The 20,199-nt window shown below is 42.4% G+C and overlaps 1 protein-coding gene across 7 annotated transcripts in view; it reads right to left on the bottom strand.

Moving 5' to 3' along the window:
* Positions 1 to 20,199, bottom strand: part of SRGAP2 (SLIT-ROBO Rho GTPase activating protein 2) — a 200,704-nt gene that overhangs the window by 79,839 nt on the left and 100,666 nt on the right. For all 7 annotated transcript variants that reach the window (XM_081916306.1, XM_081916304.1, XM_081916305.1 and 4 more), the window contains one exon: positions 2,619 to 2,681. In XM_081916306.1, the coding sequence (XP_081772432.1) occupies positions 2,619 to 2,681 (63 nt within the window). The remainder of the gene's footprint in view (positions 1 to 2,618; positions 2,682 to 20,199) is intronic.

Raw genomic sequence — 20,199 nt, forward strand, 5'->3', positions numbered from 1 at the left:
ATAGGAATTTGTTTTCAGTACAAGAACAAACCTCACAGTGAAACAAAAATCTGCTTCTCTCCCCGCTGCTGACTTTCTTGATCTCAGCAGTTTCATTTAGAGCAGGTTGGGGGAACCTTTTCGTTGCTGCTACCGTGAAACCATCAGTAGACTGAAACCTTGCCGATCTGCTATAAATCACTCTACATTGGTACATCCCCATCTACCTTCTTGCCACCCGAGCCTAAGTAACCATCAGAAATTGCTGAAAAATGACAGCATGTGTGACACTAGTTGATGTGGAGACAAATGAACCCTCGATAATGCAGTTGATGCTGTCTGACCCAGTGATTGTGCTGCAGAGTAAATGAAAGGACAGGGTAGGCACTGATGTGTGTTGCAGGCTTCTGCTCCCTGACGCAGCTCTCTGTTGCTTTTCAGCAACTGCAGATCTACTAGCAGCTTCAAGTTAAGAGGCTGTATGTAAGCAGGAGCAGGAGTTTCCCTGCACACATGCAGCACACCAGACTGCACTGGCAAAGCAGCAGGGCCACCAGAAATCGTCAGGTTCTATTAATTTATTTATTAAAGAAGGATTGGGGTTTTTTAAAAAAAAATCAAGACAACCTTTCGTCTATGAAGACAGCAGGGTTCTAAATCAGAAGGTAACAACAAACAAAAAACCCATTACAATACACTCATAAATAAAACAACATTCTAGATATAGAAACTGTAAAGCAGGAGTGCCATCCATATCAACCAAACATGGCATCACGGTAGTCAGGGAACCCTCAGGTCTGGGGGTCCTCACCTGCAGAGGGGGGTAGTTACTGTCCAACTAAACAGAGAAGTAGTCAGACCATGATAATGTGGCTACAGAAAGCCCTCCCCGCAATGAATTTCAAACTCATTAGCCCCCACTATGTTGAAAAAGCTAGATCAATAGTGTGACCTGATAAATGTGTGGGATCAATTATATTCCGAGGCAGCCCTGTGGTTATCATGGCAGCCATGAAGTCCTGAGCTGGACCCCCAAAGTACGGTAATCTCCATGTGGCTATTGAAATCCCCAAAGGGTTCACCAACAGAACACACACTGGACCACCTCAGCCAGGGAGAATGATGGGCAGCAGGATTGCCAGTTTACCAGAAGAATCACTGATGTGTCTCTCTGGCCCAACACCAGATGCTAATAGAGGCATAGGCAAACTCGGCTCTCCAGATGTTTTGGGACTACAACTCCCATGATCCCTAGCTAACAGGACCAGTGGTCAGGGATGATGGGAATTGTAGTCCCAAAACATCTGGAGGGCAGAGTTTGCCTATGCCTGTGCTAACATAATACCAAATAAGACGGGTCTCCTGGTACAAGACATGGATTTTTCATAGACAGCTTTAACTCCCCTTCACCAGTGCCAGAATGAAAAACATAATTATGGTACCAGACAAGCTTTCTTTGTAAGATTTTTACTAGTGGTTGAGCTATCAGTTGTGCTTATATATTGATTTGATCGGCTCATTAAATTTATATCTTGCCCTTCCAAAGGAGGCCCATGGCAGCAATGATAATGAAGGGAATAACCTTTGGAGGTCTTTTTGAATAGTGGATTTGTGGATCACATAGGTGTAGGCTAAAATTAGTGCAAAAATTCAATTAAATTAAGAAAATGAAAAATTACCAAATACATATGTACAGAGTCCACATTGCAAGGTGCTGGTTTGGGAAAGATTTTCCCCCTATGTACAATAACTGTGTGAACTTTACGATAAGGTTACCAGATTTTTTTCAATGAATCCGGGGACACTTTTCAACTTCAATGGATTTTGTATGGGGACTGATTTGTAAATCTGGGGACTGTCTCTGGGAAATGGGGATGTCTGGTAACCTTACTTTACCATCGATCTATAGTATAGAGATAATACATCTGGCATTTCTCTGGGCTTATACTAGTCTATTTTATTATTAAGATACATTTGGATAACTTTTCTGAAGACTCGTATGCACTGAACTGACAGCAAGGCTGTCTTTGCAGACTCTCTAGTTTTATCCACCCTGGGGTCCAGGTACAGAACTACAGCTAATGCAGCATGTTGAGTTGTAATAAACATTACTGCCTCGATATATTTAAGAAATCTAAAACCTGCTGCCACCCTGCCTTCTAAGAATGCAGACTTAAAGCAGTAAGTGATATGCAAGCATCTACTATAAATCATCATTGTGGAAATATTACTGCATGACGAAGTTAGTGAATAGTGCATTCCTGCACATGGAATGAATGGAACCAATTGTATGTGGCATGCTTGCAGCCAAAGCTGATCTCAGAGCTGCAGTTATTATACTCTGCACAGTCTCAATGATGCACCCCGAGTCTCCACTAGTATTCACAGCCTGATGTGGAACGTAATCAGACGACATGAGGAAAAGCAATAGAGATGCAGGAAGAGGATAACAATGAAACAAAAAGGAAAAAAAGAAATTTACAGTACATAACCAACTAGCAAATAACACACCGCTTCAGTACAGACTGCAGCCATTTATCACTTCCAATGCTTGATTGCTGCTATTGCAGCAGGCAGGGTAAAGTCAAACATTTCTTTCCTACTTTCTGAAAAGGAGCCAAGAAAGCAACTTGATTTACCGTGTAGAGCTCATTCAGGACCTTCATCAAGTCTTCCTGTAGCTGCTGCCCCACTTCTTTGCTCTGAAATACAAAAGAACCAGAAAAGGTTAACTGGAAGAAAAGAGAGGAAAACAGGGGCAAGGTGGTGGCGGCTGCTACAAACATGCCATGATGTTCACAATAATTCAGACACAATTGATCGTCATTATTCACACTGGCAAATCCAATAAGCACTCAGCTTAGATCCAATTACATTCAAATTAAACAACCTATTTTAATAAAATGCAATAGGCTGAACACAAAGCCAGCCAAATGCTGGTAGTGTGTGGTCGAAGCAAGCATTCATCTCTGCAAAGGAAACTCTGGCTGCTGTCAGGGGTAGCACTTGGCAATGCTAGCATCCAATGCTTTCTTCTTCTCTTTTCTTTTTTTGAAAGCGGAATCCACATAAGCTGCCAACAAATTGGAATTGTGGGAAGAGTACAGTCAGATAAGATGGAGAGCCTGGCCATTAGAAGATTTCAGGCCTTATTTCAAAGGTGTGTTTCAATTCGGGGGGAAGAGGAAGAATGGTGTGCCAAGGTGGGAGGCTGGGAAGTACATTTCCTTTTGTTTTTATGTAAACCATTCTTTGACATTTGGAGCAAGGGGAAAGCTGTGTTAAATAATGGCTTTTCTGCCGCTTGAGAGCTGTTGTGCTCAGGTCCCGCTTGTGGCTTCTCATAAGGCACTGTGATAACAGGATGCTAGACTTGTTGAGTCTTTGGTCTGATCCAGCAGGGCTTTTCTTATGTCCATATGCTTAGCGATAAGTTCCAATGAATATGACCACCAAACCCGAAAAAGGAAGTTTTGTTTTGTCACAACCTGTGCAAACTACATTTACTCTTATTTTAGAATCCACACTCAGTGCCAAGAGAGAAGACAAAAGAAACCACACCCAAGGCACTTCACATCCACACACAGTTAAGTCTCAGCATGCGCCAAGGGCCCAGATGTGAGATTTTCCTCCACTGACAATACACTTATCTATTTTTAAACAGAAAAGAACCACAAGGCACTTGTATCTGTATTGACATACTATACTCCATAATAGGAGGCACTTGGGTAACTGAGCCACCAAGTTAAACCCCATACAATGTGACTCATGAATTTGCTTGCTTTAGTAGGATTTATTAGCACCAGAAACAAAGAAAGGAAAGCCACAAGCAAATGTGATGGACTGTCAAACTGGGCTGTAGCTGGATCCATTCACTCTTTATTTTAAAGTATGTATTTATTCATTTAAAACCGGGCACATGGCAACCGTCAGGGCTTTTTGGGTCGGGGGGTGGTCTTAAACAGCAATATACCCATATTGAAAGAGATGTGCCACACTTGTCAAATAGTTTACAAGAGCTAAGCAAAGAAGCATAAATCGCTTCCACAAACAATACCAGTGAGCATCTCATCATTGCATTGGCCTTCACAGTCTTCAACCTATCCAGTCATTTGCTTTTTACTTCTAAGTTGCTGCAAAGACAGCAAATTATTGTCTTCCAGAGTCTGCATTCCATTCCTCCCACTATCTTTCCCACAATAGGTTGGCAATCTGTAATCTCATTAAGGTGGGTATTTGTATTGGTCCTCACTGTATGAATTGTTAAAGAAGAAAGAATTATGAATTCAACACACTAAGGACCTGTTGATTTGCAGCTGTTGAACCATGGATATATCCATGTAAGATATATCATTAAGGTGAGTATAAATAATAGTCACCTCACTGGGGGTGGGGTGACTGGCTTCTGAACAGAAAACTATAATCACAGACTTGCTTACTACTTCTACTGCTGGCCAACGCATTGTCCTTTGCTTTCCTTCCACAGTTGTTTAACATCCTAAAATAGTATTTTTGCTTTCTAAACAGAAAAGTAGTAGTGCCAGGGATCAAGAGAAGCCTCTTTACATTTATTGCACAACAGAATATAATAGTTGCACAATTATGCAATCGCATGGCTCAATACATCACAATAGGGAGAGAATAAAACCAATAAAATGACAATTATATCCAGGCAGATGTTTCCTTTCTTCCCAACAACCGTTCTAAGAAGGGATGTATCAAACAGCATCCTTGTTTATTTGAACAGGCTGTTGAAATGATTGTGACTTACTGCTTCAGCCATGGCTCCCTATGGAGACTGGTATTGTACTTCATAAGCCAAGTGAAACTCTACACTGTTTAAAATGAAAGGGGCCTTTGGAAACCCAAAGCATTGCTGACACAGAGGCCCAGTTAACAATCGTAGTCTTGTAACGCTCACCCAAGATTACTATGGTGTGTAAAGGAAGCTGGAACAGTGGCTCTCTGATCTAGAGTGCCCTACATTACACCCTCAAAAAAAATGTAATTAGCTGCCTGAAAGCATGACAGAGAAGGAAACTGGGCATGTCAGGGGGAAATTCCCCAACTAAAAACCTGACCAGGAGGACAAAGAGACAATTATTTATCATGTGAAACCTGGTATGACTCTCACCCGTTTCCACTCCCCCAAAAGCTGTTTCTTCCCTACAATCCTATACTGTACAATGGAGAAGAAATTTGGGGGAGGGGAGGCGAAACAAAACTCCATCACAAGCAAATGCAGTCCATTTTATTTTAAAGAAGAATGTCCTCAACAGCTTATCAGGAAACTGTCTAGCTAGAGAAATGATCCTGGGCCTGTAGCAGATGGTTTGATGAAATTGTTAATTCAGTATGTGACAGCTATGAAAAAGGTGAATTCCATGCCAGGCATTATTATATAAAACCAACAAGAATCATGACTTCATAAAAACTGACAGTGAGGCCACATGTGTAATATTGCATAATGTTTTGGTGGTCCCAACTAAGAATTTATAATGTAAAATCAGAAGTCGGCAGCCATGATGCGAGCAGCGAAGTGGCCAAGTTTGCTGATGATACTAAGTTGCTCAGGGTTATTAAAACAAAAAAGGATTGCAAAATGCTCCAAAAGGATCTCTCCGTACTGTGTGAATGGGCCATAAAATCGCAGATACAATTCAGCATGTGTTTATTTTGCATGTTGGGGCAAAAAATAAATAAATCTTAACTTCACATACATGCTCATGGGGTCATAGTGAAGAAGAAGATGTTGGCCCAGTGTGCAGCAGCTGTGAAAGGGGCAAATTCTATGTTGTGGATCATTAGGAACAAAACTTTAAGCTTCTTAACGCAAGTTGTGGAAACCAAGTGCTCTTGCACTTGAGACCTGCTTGCAGGCTTCCCAAAGACACCTGGTTTGTAAGTGTGAGATCATGATGCTGGACCAGATAGGTCACTGGGCTGATCTAGCAGATTCTTCTCATATTCTTAACAAGGTGCTGGGAGTACCTTCCAGTTTAAAGACCTTTTTGATTAGAAAAAATACACTTAAGGGTAGAGGAAAGATGATAGATGTTTATAACAGTTACATGGTGTGGAGAAAATGGATAGTGACAAATTTCCCATGCTCTCATAATTCTAGAACTCCAAGTCATCTACAGTGGTACCTTGGGTTAAGAACTCAATTCGTTATGGAGGTCTGTTCTTAACCTTGAAACTGTTCTTAACCTGAGGTACCACTTTAGCTAATGGGCCTCCCGCTGCCACCACACCATGCTGGGTGATTTCTGTTCACATCCTGAAGCAAAGTTCTTAACCCGAGGTACTATTTCTGGGTTAGCGGAATTTGTAGCCTGAAGCGTCTGTAACCTGGGGTACCACTGTAATGACATTGATTAGCAGCAGATCCAGGAAGCAGTTCTTCATAGAATACAATTCATAGAATGGAATTCATTGCTATAAGATGTGGTGATGGTCACTAGCTTAGGTGGGTTAAAAAAACGGTTTTGATAATTCATGGAGGACAGCTATCATTAACAGCTGTGAGCAGCCATCAAAATCTGCTTCCCAAAGGTATTTGTTTAACCGCTATGAAGTAGGATGCTATAGCAAAACAGCCTCACCAACCTCTGTGCCCGTGTGAATGAATCCAGTCTTAAAGCAAACGATATATTTTTCATTTAGAGGTAAATGGCCACTGGAAGTTTTAGTCCAAAACATGTGAAGGGCATTAAATTGACACAGGTAGACATAGATGGGCATTTAGTCTGAGCTAACAAGACTCCTCTTAGTCCTCTAAGTGGAAAATTTACTGCTTGCTATGAAAAGGATTCCCCTCTCTTTCACTGACACACACACACACACTTTTAGCCTTTAAGAGGCAGTTTCAGACATTTGTGTCTGTTACCCTTGTTAAACAAATACTTTGAAGGCACTGTTCCAAATTTTAACACTGTCTGTTTATTGGTTTTTATTTTTCAATGCGATAGATTCTGACATGATCTTAATAATTAAGATAATTAATTTTATGGTTTTGTTATTGTTAAGAATCTTGAGCATGACTTATGGAAAGCCAGGATATAAATATTTATCCAAAATAAAAGTTCACTTTCCTCCTTCTCTTATCAGAATCCTGACCTATTGCTATACCAAGGTTTTGTCTACATTTTCATTGGAGGGGATGAAAACTTCAAGCAATAAAACAATCTCTTACTGTCTTGTATATTTATGTTTAATTTCTTGCAAAGCTGAAGTTCCACTAAGACCGTAGGGAATTTTGAACCAAAAGATCTCAGTCAATTAGAATTATTGTTTTCATGATTGTTTTAAGTAGAACTTCCAAGTTTATATTTGCTTCTATCTAGACAGCCATAATTGTCTAACTGCATCTGTATCTGCATTCCATGCCAAATGTTACCCAGAAGAAAACCTGCCAAATGTGCAGCTTTAGCACTTGAGTCTTTCTTAACATCTTAATTCCTCTATCAGCCTTTTTATAACTGAGTTTACTTAGATGCAAACATCAGGCCAAAGCCAAAGTGAATCTTTCTACTTTCCATGATTATAAAATGAAAGATTAAAGGAATAAATGGTTAGGAATATAAAATGGGAGGGGGGACTGGAGAGGGTAGCCAAATTCCAACTTGCTTTCTTAGCATTCATAAGCACAAACGGCACTCAGTGTGGAAGTCACGATTTAAACTTTTCTAAACAAGAAACTCTGACTCAATTTACTTCAACATAAAGCAAAGAAGATTTTAGCCAGCTTAAGTATTTAATGCATTCAAAGGTTATTGAATCAGCACTATTCATGCATTTAAAATTAAAGCTGTATCATGATTTTTAAGACGAAATCCAATTTTCTAGGTTTATACATTTCAGTTACAGCTTTGGAAATACATCTTAGAAGCCCAGAAGCATTCCCTCCTCGCTGGAAACTGCCATCAACAGTGGCATTTTTTAAAGAAAGCTCACTGGCTGGAGGCGGTTGGAGGATGGGTGGCGGCTAATGGATTGAAGTTGAATCCTGACAAGACAGAAGTACTGTTTTTGGGGGACGGGGGTGGGCAGGTGTGGAGGACTCCCTGGTCCTGAATAGGGTAACGGTGCCCCTGAAGGACCAGGTGCGCAGCCTGGGAGTCATTTTGGACTCACAGCTGTCCATGGAGGCGCAGGTCAATTCTGTATCCACGGCAGCTGTCTACCAACTCCACCTGGAACGCAGGCTGAGACCCTACCTGCCCGCAGACTGTCTCGCCAGAGTGGTGCATGCTCTAGTTATCTCCTGCTTAGACTACTGCAATGTGCTCTACGTGGGGCTACCTTTGAAGGTGACTCGGAAACTACAACTAATCCAGAATGCGGCAGCTAGACTGGTGACTGGGGGCGGCCGCCGAGACCACATAACACCGGTCTTGAAAGACCTACATTGGCTCCCAGTACGTTTCCGAGCACAATTCAAAGTGCTGGTGTTGACCTTTAAAGCCCTAAACGGCCTCGGCCCAGTATACCTGAAGGAGCGTCTCCACCCCCATCGTTCTGCCCGGACACTGAGGTCCAGCACCGAGGGCCTTCTGGCGGTTCCCTCATTGCGAGAAGCAAAGCTACAGGGAACCAGACAGAGGGCCTTCTCGGTAGTGGCGCCCGCCCTGTGGAACACCCTCCTATCAGATGTCAAAGCGATAAATAACTACCTGACATTCAGAAGACATCTTAAGGCAGCCCTGTTCAGGGAAGTTTTTAATCTGTGATATTTTAGTGTATTTTTGGTTTCTATGGAAGCCGCCCAGAGTGGCTGGGGAAACCCAGCCAGATGGGCAGGGTACAAATAATAATAATAATAGTAATTATTATTATTATTATTATTATCATTACTTGCACGATGGCAGTATGTATCTGCCTGAATAAGGCTCATAAACTTTATCATTCCCTTTAATAGTCAACTCAGGTGGCCTCAACTCATAACTATATCATAAGATGAACCCAGTTGGATCAGAACAAAGCCTTATCTAGTTCAGCATTCTGTTTCCACAGTTGCCACCTTAAGGCATATGGGAAGTTCACAGTGTCTATCTGGAGGTTAAATAGATCCACCCAATCCCATGAAAAGGATCTATGAGCTTCCAGGACTATTGATGGCAGTTGATCCTATAGAGCAGTGGTTCTCAACCTGTGGGTCCCCAGATGTTGTTGGACTACAACTCCCATCATCCTTGAGCTCTGGCCTTGCTAGCTAGGGGTGATGGGAGTTGTAGTTCAACAACATTTGGGGACCCACAGGTTGAGAAAGGCTGCTATAGAGGAAAGAAATGTAATCCTACTGCTGCTTTCTTTACTTGGGACACACACACACACAGAGAGAGAGAGAGAGAGAGAGAGAGAGATGCGGTAAAATGATGATGCTGGTTTTAAATTGTTTTCCAGGGGAAGAGGATAACCTAGCAAGGAAGTCCACTTTATGAGCAAGATCCAGCAGGGTTCTAACGTTGAAAGAAGGAAATGACCTTCTTAAACTGCTGACAACGTATAGCCAGGGCAGCAAGTATGGGATAGAACATTGCAGAATACAAGCTCCCATCACCCTATAAATTGGCTGTGCTAGATGTGGCTGATGGGAATTCGAGTCCCTAAATATCTGAAGGGCAACACATTTGCATAGTAAACATCTTTATGCATGGCATAAGGGTAAAAAAGATCGCCTTCTTGCCCCATAGGAATGTTTCACATATAATGGAAGAGAGACACATTTTGCACTCTCCAGATTCTCCTCAGAACCACTATAAAGCAATAAACTGCCTGGATTTGGGGCTGACAGTTAGCTCAAACCTGAGCTCTCTGGTGCCATAGAAAGGTGTCTTTTCCTGAATCTCCCCACTCTTGAGAGACCCGAACAATACCAGTATTCCACAGTTGTCTCTTTTTGGTGCTGGGGATACTCTGCAAAATCTTGGTTTCAGGTTCTAGTTGTTCAAAATAAAAGGATTCCATAATGCAACAAATGGAGCCAGGAGTGTAGGAAGGATGGGATGTGGTCCGCCCCAGGTGTCATCCCTGAGGTGGGTTACAAAATGGCACACCACGGGGGGTGGCACTTACCGTGGGGCCTGGCCTGCAGCGCACCCAAGCCACATGTCTCTCCTAGGAGTGACGCGGTGGCTCGAGCCCCTTGCGTCTGCCAGGCACTCTGTGGGCAGCTCACCACAGCACTCCCGTGGGCAGATCACCATGCCGCCCCTGTGGGCAGATGCCTGGACACGGATTGCCACCCCTCCCTGTGACCAACGCCCCTGAATGGAGCTAATGTTCGCACCTGAATATTGACACAAGCAAGATGGAGCAAAGTTACAGGTGGGTAGCCGTGTTGGTCTGCTGTAGTTGAAACAAAACAAAACAAAATAAATAAATAAATTTTCTGAAGAAGTGTGCATGCACACAAAAGCTCATACCAATAACTAACTCTAAGGTGCTACTGGAAGGAATTTTTCACAATTTTTTATTTTATTTTATTTATTTTATTTTGTTTTAAAGATGGAGCAAAGTTTGTAGCCTCTGAAAAAATGACAGTGTGTGTAACCAGCATAGACACATTGTTTGATATCCCTACAGAGAAAGACAATTGACAGCTCTTTTTCAGAAATGCTTCACTGTCCCATCTCAAGCAAGAAAGTGGAGAACCGTAAAACTGTCCAGAACCAAGAAGAATCTGGAATGAAAGGGACTGGGGAGAAATATTGCACTCTATTATAAACTCATAGGGGAGAAAGAAGGTGGGTACTTTTCAAAGATGGGGACTATCAATGCACACCATGCTTAAACCTAAGGTCCAATGTTGCTGGAAGTTTCTGATTAATGTTGCTAGAAGTGAGAGGAAGAATGGGGCACCCACAGCCTGGCACAGGGTGCCAGCTGCCAGCACTGATTGTAATGCAGTAGTTGTTGCTTTGGTTATGCATCCAATATTGGGGTCAGCGGGGAGCAAATGATGACAAGAGCACAGAAAATGGCTTTACTTGAGGTCATTTTAGCTTTCCCTCTGTTCCAACAAGGCGGGTATATATGCCCACTGTCAAATCTGAGTCACTTCAATGATATGATCCACCTACTTTGTGTGACTTTTACACAGGGAATATGAGAAACAAAGCAGAAAAGGCAACACAATGCCGGCTATGGTTTGCATTCAAAGTAATTTATTCAGATCCCTGAGGGAGGGCAGCACATAACAGGGCTGTGAGTGGCAAGTTTGCCAAGCCTGCTGAAACATGCTCTTTGACATAATATTTGGTTATAAGCTGTTTCTTGTTCAGAGGCATGCAATATGCACTCCACAGGATACTCAACTTCTTAAATAATGTCTTAATTTCAATGCTCTGGAACATTCACGCACTGGAAGCCACATTAACTGGCATTACAAGAACACTACCATGTATTTATAAACTGTAGTCACCCATGCACTGATTTTTTTATTGAATTATGTCAATTAAACATATATAAAAATAATGCCCACAACGTATTTTGCTTCTCTGACCCATAACTCCTTCTTTACATGGTCCACAAGTTCCCCATTTCTGCTTATGGAAACTGGAGTCCAACAACATCTGGAAGGCCAGAAGTCTCCCCACACCCATCTTATCTGATTAAGAAAGCTCATAATTTCCGCTTTGCTTGAATAGCAGTTAATTATAAATATAATTGACTGGGAATCATCTCGAGATGCTTGTGTGCAACTCTGGTGCTGAAACAAAGCAAAATCCAGTTGTAGCCCAGAATTCTGCTGCTCAGATGGTTCACCTCTCAACATTCTGTCCATGTGATGCCTCTCCTCAAATACCTACATTGATTTCCCATCCACGTCTGCACTGGCACAAAGTCCTTATGCCTTAAAGTTCCCCACTGCTTTGGTCCCAATCTCTGCCCACATATCCAGATATATAATCCTGTCCATGGCCATCACTGCTCCAAATCTGATCTCCAAATCTGATACCTGAAAGCCTCCTTATACAGCCCCACCCTTCCTTATGGTGGCCCCCTACATGACAAGTATATGAAGGTGTGAAAATTGCCCCAGTAGAAAATTGTGATTTAGCACTAAACACCAGTGCAGAGTTAATTGGAGTTAGTTCCAGAAGTGGAAAGAGGGAAAATGCCAACAAAAGGAAAGAGAAGGTAGGAAAGAAACCCACAAGCTTCTGATTGCTAACCAGGGTTAGGCAAACAGGCCACATTTAATCTGCAGCACAGCAATGAAAAGATGTGTATGACCCAACCCCTTACTCTGAAATCAAAGCATCAAGTTATGAAAAAGAAAGCAGTCAATTGACTAAGGGTTTCCTAACACAATTTAGTTCAGATTACAAAAGGCAGAAACATTAACAAGGAACAGTGGGGGAACAAAATGTAATCTAATTGTAAATGATTTTTCTGATTGATCACCTCCCTGTAGAACAAGCAGGAGAAAGGCCTTTGAAACTGGCTACATTCTTTGTTTCAGAAGAATTCCCACAACAGATGAAAGTGGTAACCCATAGTGTTCATTAATCTGCATTTAACAGAAGCTAGTTCTAATTAGATAGAGCAACAAGAAATCTAGAAATGGTCAGTTTTTTAACTTACATACATTAATTTATTTGCTTTATTTTGCTTTCACAATGCACCCAAATAAGTTCTCTTATCAACTGGGCAACAAAGGCTAATCATTAATGAGGAAACTTGAGCACTTTTTTGTCTGCCAGTAAACGTACAAAGAATGAACACCCTGGAAAGTAACCAACATTGAAATGGGCCACATGGTAATTCTCTACATTACATTTCCCTCTTTGAATAACCCAACAAATTATTATTTCATTCTACAACATCATTATGACAAGTGCTACTTTTTAAAAAGTGTACTTAATTTGACATGAGCCCCGATCTCAGCCTTCATATAGAGTCCTCTTACCAATTTATGAAACAGCTGGTGTTATTCAATAGTTATGCCTCAAAGTATTATTGCATGAGTAAGCAAACAAGAAAGCAAGCAGAATGATCAGGACGTTCAAATGGCTTGAGTTTCCACGCACTATTTCAACTCATGCCCCCAAGTTTCACACCACCATCCTTGGGTGGCCAGATGCATTGCCAAGTAAATAAACCAAGTCCTGAAGCCTGACAAAGAAAAGCATTCTGCTCTTATAATTGCTAGATTTAGAAAGAAAAAGATCCAACAGCGCCCAACTGAGGATTTTCAGCAATATTCTCCAATATTTTTTCAGAACAAAGGTGGTCCCTGTTGTGAAGAGCACCATCTATTATAATAGTCATTTTCTTAATCTGAATTATCAAGACAGGCAAATGACAAAAGTCTATCCTGGTCTGTGACCATAATAAAGTTCATTCATTCATTCATTCATTCACTCACTCAAAAGTGCCCCAAACTTTTCTGACCAAAATGTTTAGTAATTAGTATTGTATCAGTATGTAGGGACGCAGGTGGCGCTGTGGGTTAAAGCCTCAGCGCCTAGGACTTGCCGATCGAAAGGTCGGCAGTTCGAATCCCTGCGACGGGGTGCGCTCCCGCTGCTCGGTCCCAGCGCCTGCCAACCTAGCAGTTCGAAAGCACCTCCAGGTGCAAGTAGATAAATAGGGACCGCTTGCCAGCGGGAAGGTAAACGGCGTTTCCATGTGCGGCTCTGGCTCGCCAGATGCAGCTTTGTCACGCTGGCCACGTGACCCGGAAGTGTCTCCGGACAGCGCTGGCCCCTGGCCTCTTGAGTGAGATGGGCGCACAACCCCAGAGTCTGTCAAGACTGGCCTGTACGGGCAGGGGTACCTTTACCTTTACCTTTATTGTATCAGTAGGGGATATATAACACTGAGACCCTGAGTTTCTGAGTGAATCCCAGTCCTCTCCATTTACTACTCTGAAATTGGTGTAGGAGATGGACCCTACAGGCAAACTAAAAAATTCTCAATGGCGTAAGATCTGGTTGGCTTGAGGTCCATGCTTGCTAACATTAGGGAGAATTCTTTGAAGATGGTCCACCACTGGTTTTTAAACCGGGTCAGACTTGCTCACATTGTAAGATCTGGTCCCCCATTATGCTGGTGGGGTTGTAAGGTACAAGGCACATATTGGCACATATGGTGGGGGTACACAAGTTCTGGAAGCAGGTTGCAATGGAGACTGGTGTAATTGTTATCTTAGCATCCAAGGTGACCTGCTAATAGGGCCATTTACTTTTAAGGGAAGAATTTACTAATGTTTAATTGTTTAAATAATATATATGTGTGTATTAAATGTTCACTATTGTGCTTCATTTCAGAGTAATTATCCACAGTGTCCTTTCAGAACATGGTTAGTTTCATACCATGTACTACTTGTAGATATTTATAGGTCATGCAAATTTTTGCAGGGAACAATTGTGTAAGGACCTGTAGAAGATCAGCATGCTTGATGTTTCTGAGCTGAAAGGTCAGGTTGAAGAGGAAAGAAGAAATGTATAAAAGGAAGGAAGGCAAACTGACAGATTATGCTTACGGTAATTAAAAGGAGAGTATAAGTAGCAGAGAAAGTCAAGTAGGAAACATCACAGTCACAAAAGCAAATGTGATTTCAGAAGTTCCAAATCATAGCAACTCCCAATACAACCAGTGGGTGAGGCTAATTAAAAGAGGTTAAAAATGGCTAACTAAAAACCTATCTGAATTAAGAGGATAGGGAGCCATAAGCAATGGAGAGACAAAAGGGAAATGCCTAATGAGGTTGACGGAAAACATTCACTGAGTAAAGATAAGAGTCTGGATGTCTCGGAGTGCAATGGAACCAGACGTGGCTGATCATAACCCAAATGAACAAAGCAGGGAAAGACTATGCCCAGTAAGGCTACAATTAAAGTTTCTCCAGGGCATTTGCCAAACATGAGGGGATTCTGAAAAAAGGCCAGTACCCAATCCTCTCACCATTTAATGATACATTTGAGTGCTATAGTAACAAAGGAAATGTCTCCCTCGCAAGGTTGTGGGCTCTCCTTCCTTGGAGGTTCTTAAAGCAGGGGTTGGATGGCCATCTATCATGGATGCTTTAGCTGAGATTCCTGCATCGCAGAAGGCTGGACTAGATAACTCTCATCATCCCTTCAAACTCTGCAATTCTATGATTCTATGAAAGGAAACATAAGTGGGGGAACTTTTTCAGCCCAACAATCAACACCCCCCTCACACACACAAGGGGACCTTCTGAGGGCCACATGCCAGTAATGTGTGGGGTCAGAAGCAAAAGTGGACCAGGCAATTTATTTAATGCTCATTTGTACTAGAAGCTACATTCCAGTCACGCAAAACGCAGAAGTTTCTACACACACACACACCACTTTCCATTGAGCACATTCAAGGAAGTCAAAAGCACTTTGTTTCTTCCAGGGGGGAGGGCTGGATGGGGAGGTCTGGAGATGTGGTCCTCAGCTGTGAGGTTTCCCACCTCAGTGTACAATGACTGATTTCACAGAGGCTTAGAATCTGGCACACAAAGACCCTTCTAACTGAACTAATAATGACCAAGGGCAAATTCAGCTGTACGTGCATTGCAGATGACCACTGCTTGGAGGTCATGAAAGAGTTACATAGTAGAGCAGAAAAACCTAAACTTCAGCCTAACAGGTCCATATGCTTAGCATTAAGAAAGCAACGCTGGCTGAAGGGCAAACTATTACATGGCTGCCTTGCCTCAAGATCAATATCTTGCTTTCTTGCTGCCTTAGTGTAACACACACACACCCCCCATAAAAAAGGACTGGAAAAGCAAAAGTAGCCACAAATGTGTGCATGAAAACACACACACTGCCTCCTCCGATCTCATACACATAGGCACACTCACGCAGTCTTTTGCTTGCTACCTTTGGGTCTGTGCATGAATCACGTGCAGAGCCGTAGGTCACTGCCACTATTAACTGGAACATTAACTCTCAGAATACCACAGCAGGCTACTCAAGGCTCTCTTTGTCCTGTTCCCACCCCCCACCTCACCCCCGCCCGCCTAACCCAGCCTCCGTCTAATTTAATCAAGATTTTTGGGATATATGGCAATGCTTACTTGGCTGTTCCGCATTCCACTGAAAATTACAGCTGCAGCTTCAAAATATTTAGGGCACTAATAAAAAAGGCAAGTTAGATACGCTGTCAACATTTTATGGCCTAAATATAACATACCCTCTAAACGTAGTTAGAGAGTCCTGGGGAGAAGACACAGCTTGTTGCTTCAAAATAACTACTTTAAAAATCAGCATGGTCTACTCTGTTGCTAAAAACTGAAGTCAAAATGATATTTTGTTCATTTTTCATGTAACAACAGGGAAATTAGGTAGTCCTTTTGCTACTTTTTTGTCCATACAATCAATATAGTTACAAGTTCTGAGTCGCTCTCTATCCAGACTTTAAAAGGCAGAAATACCAAGCCACCAACTACCAGTATAATCTATGGATAAGACAGATTTTAGGGGTCCCTAGCACCACTTATTTTGAATGCTTACACTATGGAAAATAAAAATTGAAATGCATTTTCATTCAAGAACTTCAATTGTCTCTTATTAGTATTTTCTAATAACTAAACTGAGCTACATTAAAATGCACCTAGAGAATAACTTTAGACACAAAAGTGTTATGTATTGATGCAGAAAATGCATTTTACATGGCAAACCAAGCATATGTGTATGGTCCGAAGGCTTCCTTCTAAAGCTAAGCAAGGGACATGGCAATGGGTCCTGAATGTGTGCTATGGCCTCATTTGAGGCAAGGGTTTCACAATCACCCCTGTATAACCTCTCCTATTCGCTGGGCTCCTGGCACTCTGTCAAACTCTGTTGGGGGGGGGTGACATCCCTTGTCGGCAGTTGCCCAGTCCCTTTGGTTTGGCCCCAAGGTTTCATATGTCACCTGTTCCCACCTAATGTGCAGCACATAGTCCAAGTAGGGGTGTATAAATTCCCACTGCCTTGAGGGACATCTTTGGGGGAAGAAAAGGGCTCAAGGAGCAAAACCTACACAAATCAGGTGTGGAGTCCTTAAGATGGTTAGATGGCACCTCGTATGACTCCTTCCAGAAACTCCTGCAGCCAAGCTGGTGCCTAATGTATTGCTCTTCTTTCCTTTGGACCACATGAGGGGGGCGCGTCTCATTGTCTGGGCAGCCCTAGGCCTCCATATCCACTGCCTAGGCTTGAGTCCTGGGGTGGTCACTTTGGTGCTGCTAACACAGTAGTTTGACTTTGCCCCCAGAGGTGCACTCCGTTGTCTCTCAAGATGGATGGGTGGATGATGACAACAACAACAACAAATATCACAGCACTGGGAAGAATCTGCCATTGCTTTGGCAAGCGGACTGCCACTCACTGCCACATCCTCACTGCCAAGACAAATAGATGGTTACATCCTCATCCTGTGCATGATCCTGCCTCAATTTCCTTTCGCCCCTGGCCACCAACTAGATTGTTATACACACACACACACACACACACACACACACACACACACACATATCTTTGGCTGCAGCAGAGCCAGCCCTGCACACAATACTGAGCTAAATGGGCCAATAGTTCCCTATGTTCCTGAGTCAGGAACATCTATGCTATGTTCAGGCTAGAACAATGACTTGCAAGAGGGAAGGGGGCCAGCAACATTCACCTATAGAGGCCTACCTGTAGAGGCTTGGTTTTTAAAGGCAACTACACAGCAATTAAGCAGGTGCAGTTTGTTCTAACCAATGAAGTAAAAGGGACTCTTTCACACTAACCAAGTGCCATTCCTAAATTTCACTACAATCTAGATTTTAATCTCGTATAACGGTGAGGTGCATTTCTCCTCAGTTATGACAAACTAATTCAGCTCCATTCTAGGTCAAAACAACACTACTGTATAATTCTTTGGCGCACAAATTTGGCTTCCAAATAACCCTTTCCTGTCATCTTAAATGCTGTCAAGTCTCAGTCATCAGATTCTCTGTGAAACTACCAATATTGCTTTGCCTTTCAAAATGAAATGGAAGCATGGATATGGCTTCAATAGATGACCCACTCTGCCAGCTGCCTGCAAAGGCCTGTGAAGTATTGGAAGTAATGCCCTATACTCCATCTTGCACAATTTCAGTGCCACTCATGACAGGTTCATGCACCCTACCTTCGCTGATGCTCTTTCTCAAACCCCTAGGAAAATATTATCTTGACATGGATGGCTGCAGGCACCGCAGCTGGATGACCAACCTGCCATCCTCAAGCTGCTCTTGCCCATTTCTTAGATGACCTGAATCTAATCCATTGCAAAGTCTGGCAAACACCAAGCAAAATGCTTTTAAAGTGATCAACATCAATTCTGTGAATAAATATAGGGAAGGAGGGCTACAGACGACCACTTCCTCATATAGCCCTAGGGACCTAGACTGCAAGTTTCAAAACAGTTAACTGTGGTTCCAAGACAATCTGATTACCCTCCTCCTAAGCCTGCAGTTCATTTCCAAACTACAATACTCCCTTGTTGGACTAGCAATCATATGGCTCCTGGCCATTGGAATCTTCATTTACTTAGATTGCAGCAATGACTCTTTTTTTAATAAAAAGCTCAACAATTGAACTATCTCCCAGTACTTAATTAGCAATTAGATACAGAGCCTGTTACCATGATCATAGGTTCTTCAAAACATAGATGTCAGACAGAAAAATGCTTATAATTGAGTTTCTGAAGGGCGCAGATTAAGTGACATCTAGGATCTTTCCAATTCTAAAGTTTCAGAGAATTCAGAGTCTTAAATTTCTGGTCTCTTCACTTCTTATGCACTCGTTTAATGCAGTTCAGAATCTTTTCTGCCAATCTTATTTGTACTCTTATAGAGCAAAAGGTCTCAATACAACCTTTTATGAGAATTATACCCTTCAGCAAGCCAATATTTCAAAACTGTTTAATTGATCATTTGAAAATGTCTCCTGCATTTTATAGATTTCCACTTTTTATCAAATACAACACAAAACAGGATGAGCTACCAGCACCTTTCATGACCAAATTCCCTATAGCTCTACATAGCAAAGCTAGTACAAGAACTCAGAAGTTATGGGAAGATGGTGTATCTGCATATCCTGCTCACAAACATGACTGGACTGGATCATTGGATAGAGCTGACAAAGCGGTAAACTTTTGTGAATTAACAACAAGAGTAGATGTGAGTAAAAGGATCCATAAGAGAGGGGAAGCTTAAAAAAATATTGACTAAATAGATTTAATCAGTTCAGTTAATGTATTTACATAATGGCAAAAAAACCCTTCAATTTCCAAGTCTTTTATTATGAAATAATGTTAATGAAGTCCAAAGGGGATCAAAGCAAAGAAGTATGGGGAAGCAATTCCAGACTAAATATTAGTTGTGGGGGGAATCTCTTATTTGTACAAGCATTTGGCTGGTGGAGCAAACAGCCCATGAAAGCTACAGTACTTCCTTGTCATTAGGAAGTTCCTTACCACCACCAAGGTGAGTGAAAGCATCCCTTGTCAACCATCCTTTGAACTAAAACTAAGAAAGCAGAAGGTGAAATTTAGTGTTGGGGGGGGCGGCGGCTTGGAAGTATACAGAACTGACCAAAAGGAAGATGTGCAAGTTTGATTATCCATCTTGTCATGAACAGACACCAAACCATGAAAATTGCCCCACAGAAAGTCACGGACTCTTTCCTTGCTGCCAGTCGCTCGAGCAGGTAAGCAGTAAAAACTGTTCTCTGTTACGTTGCAACATTTATGTCAGGGAACTGCCATCGGAGCCAGGAGTGGAGGGAAGGCTCTCCAGTGATGCCGGAGAAGGGCCCAGCAGGGAAAGAGGGAACTCATCCACTGAGGAAGGAATTCAGCGTGACACCAGGAAGAAAGGGGAGCAGGGGAGGGCTTCGGAGAGATGTCTCCAGGACTCTTCCACAGAAACTAGCGGGGAGAGCACAGGTCCTCCGCTGCCCATGCCCACCCTGCGCAGAAGACTTCCGCGCAGGGAGGCTAGGCGGAGACTTGGCGTCAAAGAACTTTTATGCTGGAAGAAGTTCAGGAAACGCCCACTGACGGATTCTGCCAGTGACTGACACAGCCACGGAGTAAGGGCTGTGCAGCCAGGAACCTGTCAAGAATGTATAATTTGCTGTTGAAATGGAATACACAGGATGAAACGGTGAAATCAGCCATGATTAAATGGGCACAAGACATCGGTCATGACATTATATTTGCTGACTGGGAACAGTTATGGAC

Source organism: Podarcis melisellensis (assembly GCF_964234715.1).
Source record: "Podarcis melisellensis genome assembly, chromosome: 6".
Taxonomy (NCBI): Eukaryota; Metazoa; Chordata; class Lepidosauria; order Squamata; family Lacertidae; genus Podarcis; species Podarcis melisellensis.